Source organism: Patagioenas fasciata, chromosome 1 (genome assembly GCF_037038585.1).
Source record: "Patagioenas fasciata isolate bPatFas1 chromosome 1, bPatFas1.hap1, whole genome shotgun sequence".
In the NCBI taxonomy this organism is placed as follows: Eukaryota; Metazoa; Chordata; class Aves; order Columbiformes; family Columbidae; genus Patagioenas; species Patagioenas fasciata.
The window spans coordinates 170,425,701-170,439,520 of record NC_092520.1 but is presented as its reverse complement, the minus strand read 5'-3'; the positions used below and the strand labels follow the sequence as shown (position 1 = coordinate 170,439,520).

The window sequence follows — 13,820 nt, the reverse complement described above, 5'->3', positions numbered from 1 at the left end:
CCCATAATAATGGGCTGACCATCTTCCAGCCATGTCCCTCATGGAGGTTTTCATTAGTGTGATCTACTGCCAGGTGCCAACTCTCAACTCGTGTTAAACCCTGAAGTTTTTAGAACAATTGCATCCCAGCTTAGTCTGATTTCTTAATCTTTTCTTGGTATATAAGCTTCAGCTCCTGATTTTTCATTTCTGTATTCCTGATGTGATCTTTGGAAAAAATTTCCTGTGGCAATAGCTGGGAGTGGTTTTGCCTTTCTATGAAAAGGGTGTGCTCCCTGGGTTTGGTTTGATTGGATGAAGTCAGCCGAATACATCGATCTCACTTATTTGCAAAAGTGGGGATTTTGCTTCTGATTGCAACACTGGACTCCAGCTAGATGCTGCTCTTCAGGTCATCACATGGTAAATCTAAAACTGCTGCACGCTGCAGCCCTTCTCTGAAAAGGGTCAGTTTTGGAGCGGAAGCATGCCGAGGTACACCGTGCATGTCCGAGGAGAATGGCTGGCGGTGCCGTGCCGAAGCTGCACCAACACCATCAGGTGGCTGGGGAAGGAAGCTGTGAGACGGTACATGAAAAACAAACCCGACAATGGGGGATTTGCCTCAGTGGAAGAAGTAAAATTCTACGTGCGAAGGTGCAAAGGACTTGGGCTGCTGGATCTTGATGATACGGTGGAGGATGCTCTAGAGGACAATGAGTTTGTTGAAGTTGGTAAGCGAAGCCACAAGCAATACATCACAGAGCGACTTGCATTGGCATGCGAGTCTGCAAACTGTGACTCAGTTTGTCTAAAATTGTGTCTGAGATAGTGTCTACAATTTTTACGGAAAAATGCCAAAATGCTTTAGGAATATTTAGGTTTTAGAAGCAGAAGTGTATAAGGTTTAGAAGGTACAGGATTCTATATGCATCATCTGTTTATGATGTCATGTATAGTATATGCTTGGATTGGGCTGTTCTGCTTTTGCTTTTAGAGTACCTCAAATAAATACATACTACCTTGTTCTCCTACAAGCATACAAAGATGTTCAGTGCTGGTAACTGCAAATTAGAATTTTTACTGCTATGTATGGTAATGAACGCAATTTAATCCTGTTTGTGTGTATTCTGCCTATTTCTTCTAGTTATAGAAGGAGATATAATGTCTCCAGATTTCATACCATCTCAGCCGGAAGGAGTTCATTTGTATCCTTTTTTGAGCACTTTGAACTTTTTATAATTCCAGATTCACAATATTCTAGATTTCCCTGTTCTTTTAGTGTTCCTTCATTCTTAAAACATGTTGCCAACTGTAATCGAATGGTCACTACCTGTGAAATCCTGTTTACCCTCTATTTTCCTTTACAGAACTTTCAGATACAGCAAATACAGAGAACCAGAACAGGTAGGAATCACCAACAATTTTACAACTGGGTAACAAATCCTGCTTATTCACCAAAACATGCCGAGAGCTGAGGCACTGCTGCATTCAGGGGCTAATAGATTAGCTGGGTCTAGGAATCTAATGTGTTTATTATGCTTTTGTTAGGGAGTTCCTGTCTTACCAAAAATGTGAGTGAGCTTTCTCTCATTGCTGAGTTTTGACTGGGTTTTGGTTAGTTGTTTTGTTTGGTTTTAATTCTGATCATTAAGCAACTTTATACTTACACATATCCCAAACTAAAAGGTGGCTCTTTGGTTTAGTATATTTCTTTAGATGGCAACAGCTTAACAACAGAGGACTTGGTCGATCTAGGAAAGGGGCTCTACAAGATAAAGGTAAAGATTTTGAACAAACCCAGCTAAAAATTACATGTTTATCTTTCTACAATTAAATAATGACAGATAAACTAATATTTAAACTACTCATGTTTTAGCTCACACCTGAAGCTGAGGCTAAAGTCAAACAATCACGAGAAGTGATTGAAAGGATCATAAAGGAACAGACAAGTAAATATTTTTCCTCTAATTATTAATAGTTTAGAAATCTTTGTCGGGTTCCCTCCTTAACCAGTAGTGTACATTTCTTGCAGTTGTTTATGGAATCACCACGGGGTTTGGGAAGTTTGCCAGGACCGTCATCCCAAACAGTAAGCTGAGGTAAGTTGTGTGTGTGGCTTTCTCCATCCTTTCATTTCAGGAAAGGAAGATAAGGGAACAGTTTGACCTTGTACATTTATACCCTGTGGTTAGATGAAAGGGCTGCTTCTACATTTCCCTCTGTTCTGTGCAAAATAAAACCTGACAAATCTTATTTGTGGTTTTACTCTTTTTTTTTTTTTTTTTTTCCCCTGTAGGGATCTTCAAGTGAACTTGGTTCGTTCACATTCTGCAGGTAATGAGAAACTGTGTGATGTTTCCCTTTTCTGCCACTGTTGGTAGTGGGTTAGTAACCGAGAGGGTGTCTGTTTCAGGTGTGGGGAAACCTTTGAGCCCAGAGAGATCTCGCATGCTGTTGGCGTTGAGGATCAATGTCCTAGCAAAAGGATACAGTGGAATATCCCTAGAAACGCTCCAGCAAGTTATTGAAGCATTTAATGGTAAAAAGATGTTTAAAGAAAATCCTATTTTCTTTTTTTTTTTTCTTTTGATGGTTTTGTTAAATGGATCAAACTATGAATGTTGGTAGTTGTGAAAGATCAGGAACAAAGCTCAGCTGTGACTGATCCTGTAGAAGATCATGGGTAGAGACCATTCCTCTGTTGAACGTGTGGTGTGGGCAGAAGTGACAGGAAAGGCTGAGATAAAGGGATACAACAATTAGGAGTTTGGGGAATGAGCTTCTGAGAGGGAAAGTAACTAGTTTAAGACTAAGCCTGACTAAGAGCATGACTGCGACTCTGGAAAAGTTCTTCTACAAAGCCTCAAGTCTCTAATCTTTGTCCTGTGGCATGTGCCACCATCTTCAGGGATGCCAGAATTTTGGGGTGGAGCTATTATCACATAGAACTGCACATGTTGGTGTTTGTCAGGCACACCTGCTTGAGCAGCACCTGTTTTTAGGAGTAGACCCTCTGAGACCTGCACAAATGTTCGTGAGCGAGGGTTACAAGGCAGCCATGCAGGAGCCCATGGCTGGTCAGCAGCTCACATGGCCATGGCTGTGAGAGCAGTTGAAGCTGGGTGGCCTTGCCAGATGCTGCGGTGAGGAAACCAAAGGAGTGGCTGTGCCATTCATTACCTGCTGTCCGTTAATGGTCCCTCTGGTGAGGCATCCTAGTGACAAGCAAAGAGCACCTTCTCCATGCAGTGGTGACCTCTGGTACACCCTCCTCCTCTTCCTCTTCCCATAGAGGGTGAAGGAGCTGCAATTCAGCGTTCAGCTCTGCAAAAGAAGAGAAACAGACTGGTGATCCCTCCCCTACTTTTTCCGCAGTTCCTTGGGCTCAGTTTCTTCATTTTCACACATTCAGTGCTCAGTGGGTTGTGGGGAAGAGGGTTCAAAGATGATTTTTAGGTGTTACCCAATGTTTAGTGGAGTGAGAAAAGAAGAGATAGCTTTGTCCATACCAGGTGGTCACCTTGTGATGGAGGGCTGAGGGGAGCGATGTTTTACCTGCCTGGCTGTGTGGCTGTAGATGCAGTCACCCCAGGCTGTGGTCACCCCACTCCAGAACTAAATGCAGAAGGGAAATTATTTCTTTATAAACTGTAGCTAGCCTGTGAACAGAGGTAAATTCCAGTCTGCAACAAGAGTAGTCCTGCTGGTGCCATTGACCGTGGTGGCAGGATGTTACTGTGACCACACTCATGTGCTGGCTTCTCTGTTTTCCAAGGAGCATATTGAAGGGAAGCTCTAACAGGAGTCCTTTTTGTTTTCTTTCTAGCATCCTGCCTTCCTTATATTCCTGAGAAAGGGACAGTTGGAGCCAGTGGAGACTTGGCCCCCCTCTCTCATCTCGCTCTGGGATTAATTGGAGAGGGAAAGATGTGGTCCCCAAAGAGTGGCTGGGCTGATGCTAAATATGTAAGGTTCATGCACCTGATTATTTGTTTGTTTTGTTTTGTTTTGTTTTTTCTGCTAGCTGGCTCGTTTGCCAAATAGTGTGTAGCCTTGAGCGAGAGCTTCACACTGAGTATGGTTGTACGTAGAATACCTTGTCGGTCAGTTTGGGTCACCTGTTCTGCCCACCCCTCCCTGCAAGTATGACCCTTTTACAAACTCTCACTTGTGGAACATAAGAGGTCTATCAGTGACCTTGGCTGTTGTAACAATAAATATAAACATGGGCCTTTTCTGCCTACTGTTCCTACCGTTAGCTCAGTAAAAATATAAACATCAGGTGTTATCAGCTCTGGAGTGCACACTGTCTGAAAAACATGCAACCAGCTTCAGAAAAATGCAGTTACTTAGAAGGACTTAGATGAAAGGAAAATTCACTAGAAGACATTTGATCTTGTTTTAACCAAAACCAGGCCAAGACATTAATAGGCTGTGACAGTATCTCACTTTATTGCTCCTACTACCTTCTTTTGCTGGCAATGGGAAATGAGGTGAAAGTTTGGAAGACCAAAAATGCTTTTCTTTATTTTGGCCTAGCAGAAAAAAAATATTTTAAATGTTTGTGATATAGAGTTCTTTTTCTCCCTTCACTTAAGGAATTTGTTAATATTTTTATTTATGGAAACATTTAAGATTTAAAAGCTTTGATGACTGAATTACTGAAAAACTTTTTTCATTAATTACCTTGTCATTAAACTTCTTCACAGGTCCTGGAAGCCCATAGTCTGAGACCAATTACCTTGAAACCAAAAGAGGTAATAAAGTATAATGAAGCCAGCTGAAGGAAAACAAGCATTGTCAGTCACTAGGTGCTTTATACTTACATTGTAAGCCTGAAATGAATTAACAGTCATTTTAAATCAAGCTCCAGAAGGTTATTAATGAGGTATTATCGGTAGTGGGATCGACATTAAATAAACCTCTTGTTTGGAACTACTGGAGCTCCAAGGATGTCTGTGATGACTTACTGGGGTGATGAACATTGCCAGTCTATGTGGCAAAGATACCCAGTCAAGCAATGGATTTTGTGATTTTGGGATGACCCAGGAAGCTAAGCAGAAGTCTTTAACACATTTATATGAGAAGGAGAATTCACACAGAGGTGGGTGATTATCATCACATGTGGAATAGCCACAATGAATTTGGTGAACATCAGCTCTCTCTTTTCAGGGTCTGGCCCTCATCAATGGGACACAAATGATCACCTCGCTGGGATGCGAAGCAGTTGAAAGAGCCAGTGCTATAGCCAGACAAGCTGACATAATCGCTGCCCTTACGCTTGAAGTCCTGAAGGGTACAACGAGGGCCTTTGACACTGGTGGGTACTGGGCCTTTCACCTCTGTTTGCTTAACAGCCATTGCCAAGAGGAGCAAAACCTAACAGTCTGACTTGTTTTACTAGATATCCACGCAGTGCGCCCACACCGAGGGCAGGCTGAAGTGGCATTTCGATTCCGATCCCTTCTAGATTCTGACCATCATCCATCAGAAATAGCAGGTGAACAATCTTAACCTTCACCCTTCCAGGTTACACAGGTCCGACTGGGTCTTTCAGCAGCAGCGCATATGCTTTCGTGTGAGGAATATTAATTTTTTTCCTTCCTTGTTCCTTCTAGAGAGCCATAGGTTCTGTGACCGAGTTCAGGATGCATACACAATGCGCTGCTGCCCTCAGGTAAAAACTTTTATTTCCTTTTGTAGCACTACATAAATGATGGCGAGGTTCCCACATCAGAAATATGGCCAAATATGCACTGTCTGACTCCATTAGAGGAAGTGGTTTTATTTTGCTTCCCCCTCACTTCAAAGATAGTATTAATGGAGATGTGTAATTAATGGATCCCATGCATGCAGCTATCAGGCAGCATCTAACAAAGCCGTGTTCAGATCTGAAAGGGGTCAGGCATCAGAAGCAGGGGGAACATGCTGGTTTCCACACTTGCAGGCTTTGTAGGGCATTTCTTCTGCATTGCTGCTAAGATGGTGGAGTGCAGAAAGGTGTTTCCAGAAACAACCAGAGTGGCAGGCTGTTCATCTACCAGTAGTATCTCAAACATGCTGGAAGAACTCCATCCCATGAGTTTTAACATGAGCAAAGCTATTAAAACAATGGAATTAATGAAAGTTAATTAATTAATGAGAATGTTTTCTGTGGGGCCTTTGGAAGGTTACTTCTCCCCTACTAGCCGTTCTGCCACTGTCTAAGTATTTTCCATTTATGGTAAACCAACCCAAACAAGTAAAGAATGATGTAATCAAATCACCCTTTTAGCAATATTGCCATATTAAAATTAAATACAGTCTTTCAGTTGTCTTGGATGAGCACTGTTCCACAGCGATGCTTCTGATTTTAAGAGCAAATCCAACGCCATCTTCATGTGTGGATGTTATAGACTGGGGTAATGGGAGAGTGCCTGCAGCTTGGCCAGCATGCCCAAGATGAACTAAGTGTAAACCCTAAATTTGGGTGCTAATGTCTTTTGTTCTAGGTCCACGGCATTGTAAATGATACAATTGCTTTCGTGAAGGACATCATGATGACTGAAATCAACAGTGCCACAGACAACCCTGTATCTTTTTGGATAACTTTATTTCTGTGTAATATTTTGCTTGGCCTTTTTTCTCTCTTTCTTCTCAAAAATTATTTGCACAGAAGGCAAAAAAGTAATAACTGGTTTCAGACAATAACTACCTTTGGTTATGACAGCAACCTCTCTTCCCTTACCCATGTCTGCATTGGTGCATGCGAGTGTGTGTTGGCCAAGGAAACAATGTGTGCACACGGCTGAGCGCAGGGCTGTCAAACTTATTTTCACCAGGGGCCACATCAGCTTGTCAGTTGCCTTCAAAAGACTGAATGTTATTTTAGGACTGTATAAATGTAACTACTCCTACAAAGATGAGTTTGACACCCCTGGCTTAGTGTCATGCTTCCTAGGTGAGATTCTGTATGCTTATATTGAATATTAGGTAGGTGGGGCTTGGCAGCCAAATGGACCTGGATGGTGACTTGTATGAAACATTTGGTGGTGCAGTAGGAGTGAAACCTGCACTCCAGAGAAAGATTAGTCCTCTGTCAGAGAGGGCAGACAAAAAGCCTCATCGCAGCTCAGCCTGTAAACTCTCTGCACAGGTCTGGTACCGGCACTGAGCAAGGCTGGATTTCCCTCGGTAGTATAAAGATGCTGTACGTAACATCATATCAATAGCTGATCAGCATTCCTGCTTGTAACCTGTCCAAAATTACATCTGCCCTAAAGAGAATCTGCTGAGGAATGGGGAAACTATACTAGAATCCAAACATGTGTGTTTCTTTGCACCCCTAATAGTTCCCTGCCCTTCCCGCCCCCCTCAATCAAGGACTTCATTTTATGTAGTAGTCTGTTTGAAAAAATACATGTCCAAACTGTATCTACAAGTTTGGAGAATTGAGATTGGGTCTTCATTTTCTGACAAGTCAACAAACGGATGTAGTATAATGTGCTTGCAAATAAAAGCCTGTTAGCACAAACAATTATGATATTCTGGATACTGGCAGTTATCTGTCATTTAAACTGTATTTCACTCATGTTTATGCCTTAACTTATCCTTAAAGATGGTGTTTGCTGAAAGAGCAGAGACCATTTCTGGAGGAAATTTCCATGGTGAATATCCTGCAAAGGTAATTAACCATTTGGAGGGGAAAAAAAAAAAAGTTTATTTTTTGGGCTGGTTTGTTTGTTTTCTGTCATCTGGTTTCATGAGATCTTTTGTAGGCTCTGGACTATTTGGCAATCGGTGTGCACGAACTTGCTGCAATTAGTGAAAGAAGAATTGAGAGGCTCTGCAACCCCTCACTCAGTGAACTGCCTGCATTTTTAGTCACTGAAGGAGGTCTGAACTCTGGCTTCATGATTGCACACTGCACAGCAGCTGCCCTGGGTGAGTACTTAAGCATTATCATGAAGATAGCAAGCTAGGAAGACCAATTTATATTGAGACAGTTGTGATTTGACAGTAGATACAAAGGCATCTCACCATGTTTTCCATCTCTTCTCCACATGCTTTGTGCTGTCTGGGTGAAAATTTTGAGTGTTGAGTGCAGTTGCAATTATTTCAGCTTGGGATTCTTTATTCTGCACTGACCCATGGGCATGTATAGTACTCTGAGCATGCAAACCCTTAGGTGGACTTTGGTGGGAATACTTGCCTGCTTGCATCTTTATGGGGTTGTCAGGGAGCACTCTGATTTACAGTCACCAGCCTAGGAGCTCTGGTTAAAATCAGTGACAGCTCTGTACCCAGGAGCCTATAAATCAGCTCAGAGAGGGCTCTAATTAACAGCAAACATTGCAGGCAACAAGCATACATCTGTCTGAGCCACTCTGCTGAACCTAGAACCTCTGCTTGAATCTGTAAGCAGGGGTTCCTCACCACTCCCCAGCATGGAGACACCACTTGTCTCAAGGCTGGGTCTGGTGCCCTCAGTACTTGTCGTCTCCATTTGACAGCCAGTACATCACTGTGAGACTCACAGTCTGCAGGAGACTGGAGTTCCCAGGGCTGGTCATCAGAGGAGCACACTAAAGATGAGCGTTAGTACATTTTCCCTCTAGTACATGTGCCTAAGGCAACCAGAAGCCTGCTCCATCTGGGATATTACAGTTCATAGGTTCAGGAAAGCATGAGCCATCATGGAATGAGCAGAGGGTGAATTATAAGAGATGCAAAGAGACAAAGAAACAGAGGATGACAAATAAAGGTGTAGATAAACATCCTGCAGAAAAAAAAAAGTCAATGAACTAAACTGATGTAACAAAGAAATCCTGCTGAGAGACTGTGTTGGGAAGCGGGGCTGGACAAGGAGCTGAAGTGCTCATGCCCTTCTTTGAAGGCTGGAAACTTTTCCTTTTGGCTGGGCAGAGTTCGGGGTGGCTCCAGGCGTTAGTTGTTGCTTGGCTTCAAGTTTCACAGCTCACTTCTGTAGTCTGGAGCGAGAGGTTCTGGAGCACTCATGGCTTCAGCCACAGGGAATGAAAATTAAAGCCCTGCCTCCTAAACTCATTGCTGCAGTGACCCCGCAGGTCCATGAATTAAAATCACCTTTCCCTGTCCAAAAGAGCCAGGAGTTTCTCTAAAAGAAAAGTTTTAGCTCCTTTTTTTTTTTTTATTAAGCAAGGTATTACTAATATTTTTAAGTCACTCTGCCAGTTTCTAAGGTGTTTGTGTGCCAGTTAGTGTTGTCCACTCTCAGGGTAAACAGACAAAACTGCAAAAAACTTGCAGGTGTTTTGCAACACTGCTGGATGCATCTGTCCCTTCCTCTCTGGCAGCGCTGTGCCTGCCAGACCAAACTGTTTGCAGTCGCCATGTGCAGCCTCTCTAGGACCTGCTGTTGCCTTCCTAAACGTGCCAGCTGGGCTCTGGCCCTGGACTGTGTCACTCCAGCCTATTTGCAATTGGTGTCACCACCTCTCTGTTGCTCTTGTTGCTTTTCTGAAGCCCCTAATTTGTCGAGGGCATTCCGCTGCATCCTGCTGGGCTTTGGAAAGAAAAGGTCTGCATACAGCCAGAGCACTGTGAACGCAGACTTTGTTTCTTCTCTTCTAAAGAGCAATTTTCAACCTCAAATTGTTATTGGATGGTGCCTATAGCTCTTCCTGCAGCCAAATGTCCCTTGCTTTTGGGTGCAGCTTGAGACACTTACTCCAGGTCTCACACCTGGCTTTCATATCCAGAGTACTTTCACCCTTATGGGTTTTCATGCCTGGAGAAGGGACATGGGCAGCCTCATAGTGGGGCCAGGAGGGTGGGAGAGGATTTGTATCGTGCTCCTGCATCCTCCTGGGGCAAGTTCTGCAAGTGCTTCAGCTCTGATGAGAAGAGACCAGATGCTGATCTTTAGCTCTTCCCTTGAAACCACGGGAGGGCAGCATATGTGATCGAAAACAGAGGGAACCAGTGCTCTTTACAAAGAGTTGCCTTGGACTAACAGGCAAGACCAGGCTTGTATTTCAGTTGTGCTGTCCACTCTTTTTTCTTCAGTTTTCATCAGGCCTTTGAGCCCAAGCAACCCAACCCCAGAGAAGGGGAAGGAGTGAGCAGTCTTTCTATATTTGGTTAATATTTGCACCTAAAGACTGATATTGGTTGCTGTTCTCAGAGAGGATGTTAGTTTTCAAGGTATTTATTACAAATTACTCAGTTCAGGTAAAGTATGGATGCCTTCTTGAAAGAGGAGCGATAGCTGGACCTGAGGTGGTGGACGGGCTCTTTGCTCCATTGCTTCTGCTGTCTTGTGCCCATTCTGTCCTACACTCACTGCACTGGGTTTTTGCAGTTTCTGAGAACAAAGCCTTGTGCCACCCCTCTTCTGTGGACTCCCTCTCAACCAGCGCTGCTACGGAGGATCACGTGTCCATGGGAGGATGGGCTGCAAGAAAAGCTTTGAGAGTTATTGAACATGTGGAACAAGGTAAAATTAAAATTCTGTTTTCCAGACAGACCTTATGTATGTAACCAGATTAAGATATTAGATACTGTTAATATATTTTTAGATATACTTTAAGGAAAAAAAAAAAAAAGAGTTAACACACCTGGAGGAACTATCTAAAAATTTTTATTAAGTACACATTTTACAAGCATTCAGATCTTTCTAACAGAAGTGAGGTAAATCCAGCACTAAGTTTACTGCAACACTGTTTACTGCAGGACACTCTGCCAAACTTTCCTTTCTTGCTTACAAGGACAGATAGCTCTCTTGCTTTTTATTTATTTATTTGGCAGATCGTGTCAGTTGTTAGAGAAAGAACAGAGTAATACACAGCACAGAAATACTGAACTCACTTGCTCACTTGAATTTATACATATGAATGCTCTGAAGATTTAGTTTTATATAAATACATTTTTTTGTGTGCAGGGAAATGAGTTTGAGAAACCGTGTGTTTCAACAATGTGTTGAGAAAGAATGTGTCCTAGATCCAGTTTGTTTTCCCAGTTCCTTGGGTGAATTGGCTCATGAAAATGAGGACCCAATACCAATAACGATCATGTGTGAGGTGCACAGATATGGTGTAAAATTCTCCAGATAGAAGACTGTCTTCCAAAGCTCTGTAATTTTAGTAAGGCTTTCACAGGGCTCTTGCAAGCTTTATGAGCAGACTTACTTTTATAGCTCAGGCCCTTTTCTTCTTCTCAGTCCTAAAGAATTTTTCTGATTTATGATGCCCATTACTTTGGGTATTCAAGATGCCCTAGAAGAGATTTTTAAGGATTCAATACTGTGATAACTAGGAGTTCCTGGTACACTGAAAAGTCTGTACAGCACACTACTTAAAATCTGCTTTCCAAAATGCTGCATACGACCCCCAGCACCATCCATAATACAATCCTGCTTCTGGGCTGCCTCTCTGAGGTGCAAGGATCTGCTGCTCTTTTCACATTACCTGAAACCACATCGCGTTACCCAGAACAACCACCAAGGACAGCTTTATGAGGGAAACCTCATCTTAAGCTGCCAAAAAATCCCTTTCACCATTTTGATTTCCTAGTTCTGGCTATTGAGCTGCTCGCAGCCTGCCAGGGCATTGAATTCCTACGCCCTCTGAAAACGACAACCCCATTGGAGAAGGTCTACGACCTTGTGCGTTCCGTGGTGAGGTAAGATCGCCCAGAGGTCACCCATCTGGAGACCGGCTGCTGGCGGTGGTGGTTAATGTTTGGCCAATGTTCACAAATGTGTCTCGTTACAGGCCGTGGATGAAGGATCGCTTCATGGCCCCAGACATTGAAGCAGCTCACAGGCTGCTCATGGAGCAGAAGGTGAGTGTTGACTTTGGGCATGAGCCACCAGGTTTTCTGAGATTTGGTTTTCATTATTTTTAATGGCCCGTCTTTAGAAACTAATTCCTGAAGTCGCCCTGTGTAATAAATAGCCTACATTATTAATGCTGTCGGAGGAGTTCACAGACATAGGCCCAGCTTTGAACCATTTGAAGGCAGGGTCCTATACCCCTGCAGATCTCCAAAGACTTCGGTGGTCTCTCTCCAGACAGTGTTCCTCATTCCTGGGGCAATGAGAGCTTCCCAGCCTTGAGGCCCTTGGGCTGGTGGACCACTGGAAGCAATAGGTGGATGTGGGTGAGGGAAGAGCAGTGGAGAAATGTGTTAACCTGGGCCAAGTGTTTGTATAGCTATGTGATCCATCTCTTTTGTTTGTTTGTAAAACATAAGTAACAGAATAATCGGGGAGAGTAAGCAAATGGAAGAAGAAAATCCCAGCCTGTCTTCTGCAAGGCAGTTTGCCCTGCAGCCCTTGCAGGAGGAGAGACAAAGAAGACTGTAGAACATCATCCTTTTCTGCCTTAAATCTCAGCCACCATCCCTTCCCTTTTTCTTTGTCCTTGCCAGCTGCTATTTTGCTCCCCCATCCCCTTCATGACCAAGTGATTTTAGTAGCAAGTGACAGTGATCCTCTCCCAGCTATTGCACACAGAGCATTAACCTGGTAACAAGACAAGATGCAATGTTTTCACCTTGAATCCTTTCACCTCATCCCCCTGGAGCTGTATTTTTTACCATCCCCTGCCAAATCCATCCACATGCTCTTCCCAAAGCCTCACTCTGGCTGCCTCTCTGGTTCTGCTGACTGCACACAACTTATCTTTGTAGGCCCATGATTCTCACCTCCATCCCATTAACTCTTCCATGGGGTTTCCTGAACTTGTGCATTGATGTCTGACCTGACCTTTTGTTTTGCTTCTGACTCTGCTGTTTCACTTTCTCGTTTCACAGGTGTGGGAAGTGGCTGAGCCTTACATTGAAAAGTACAGGAGGGAACACGTCCCTGAATCGAGACCCATTTCACCAACAGCCTTCTCCTTGGCATCACTGGAAATGAACACAGGTGTTGGTCATGACCATGGGCACCAGGATGAACTTTAAGAGTACAGAGCAAATGGTACAGAGCACATCCCTGTCCAGGACCTTGCCTAAGGGTGGCTTTTCTAGAAATCAACGTGGTTTCTCCAAGTGACACAAAGGACCTGACTGTCCATCTCAGGAGCACCTACAGATAGTAGAGAAATGGTTCACTGCTTTTCCTCGCATGTGAAAAACAGCTTTGTCACAATAGTCTGGTTTTGGCTGAATTTCCTGAGCTTCTCAACCAAAAACGTGCAGACTCCTGCTGAAACGAGTGGATGTTTTGTCAGCTATTCACTTGTTTTCACTTTGTACCAATGATACCAATCAGCATACATTTGCTAGTCTCACTTTTTTTTTTTTCCTTTGGATAACTGCTATGGTCCCCTTCATTCTGCCACAAGAAAAGTTATCTTTACACTTGGTTCTCCTCTCTTTCACAGATCATATATGAGGCACAGGTTCTTGTATAGCAAGAGCATTTTAGAGCAGGTGCTTCAGAAATCTGAAAATATGTATGCATAAAAATGTGCTACGGAGATCATAGCTCCAGAACAAATATATTGTACTCCGGTGATGGACTGCACTTAATGCAGCTTTCTAAGAGCTATGGGCTTACACCTGCAATAAATAAATTGAGGCTTCACATACAGCTGTAGCAATCTCTTTTCCTGTCATGTGTGATGATGAAAATGTAAAGCAAAAGTTTAGCAGAGAAATAAGGAGGGCAGGTGGGACAGGGGCCAGAAAAGGGGGAGGAAGAGGTGGTGTAGGAGTGGTGGATATGAACCAGTGCGAGATCAGCACTCCCATGGCTTGCCAGGCAGCTGTCTGGCTGTCGAGAGCCCCATCTCCACGGAGTGACTTGTGTCACACCGTGTTCCATGTTACAGCACTGACCTCTGGCACAGGACTCATTCTGCAAGGGAAGAGTC

General features: G+C 43.5%; 1 protein-coding gene across 1 annotated transcript; it reads left to right on the top strand.

Annotated features, from left to right (window-relative positions):
- Nucleotides 1-353: 353 nt before the first annotated feature.
- On the top strand, nucleotides 354-13,537 carry HAL (histidine ammonia-lyase). The gene is made up of 20 exons (XM_065843336.2): nucleotides 354-713; nucleotides 1,127-1,187; nucleotides 1,359-1,386; nucleotides 1,686-1,760; nucleotides 1,859-1,931; nucleotides 2,015-2,081; nucleotides 2,279-2,316; nucleotides 2,396-2,521; nucleotides 3,809-3,948; nucleotides 4,692-4,739; nucleotides 5,155-5,302; nucleotides 5,387-5,482; nucleotides 5,601-5,659; nucleotides 6,474-6,554; nucleotides 7,580-7,645; nucleotides 7,740-7,905; nucleotides 10,304-10,438; nucleotides 11,514-11,622; nucleotides 11,715-11,784; nucleotides 12,757-13,537. The coding sequence occupies exons 1-20, from the start codon at nucleotides 467-469 to the stop codon at nucleotides 12,904-12,906; spliced, it is 1,983 nt and encodes a 660-aa protein (XP_065699408.1). The 5' UTR covers nucleotides 354-466; the 3' UTR covers nucleotides 12,907-13,537.
- The last annotated feature ends 283 nt before the right edge of the window (nucleotides 13,538-13,820 follow it).

Excerpts from the sequence above, each read along its gene's own strand:
- HAL (XM_065843336.2), top strand. The coding sequence starts at position 467 with ATGCCGAGGTACACCGTGCATGTCCGAGGAGAATGGCTGGCGGTGCCG. Across the intron at positions 7,646-7,739 it reads ATGGTGAATATCCTGCAAAG|GCTCTGGACTATTTGGCAAT; the intron begins GTAATTAACCAT and ends GATCTTTTGTAG. Across the intron at positions 10,439-11,513 it reads TATTGAACATGTGGAACAAG|TTCTGGCTATTGAGCTGCTC; the intron begins GTAAAATTAAAA and ends TTGATTTCCTAG.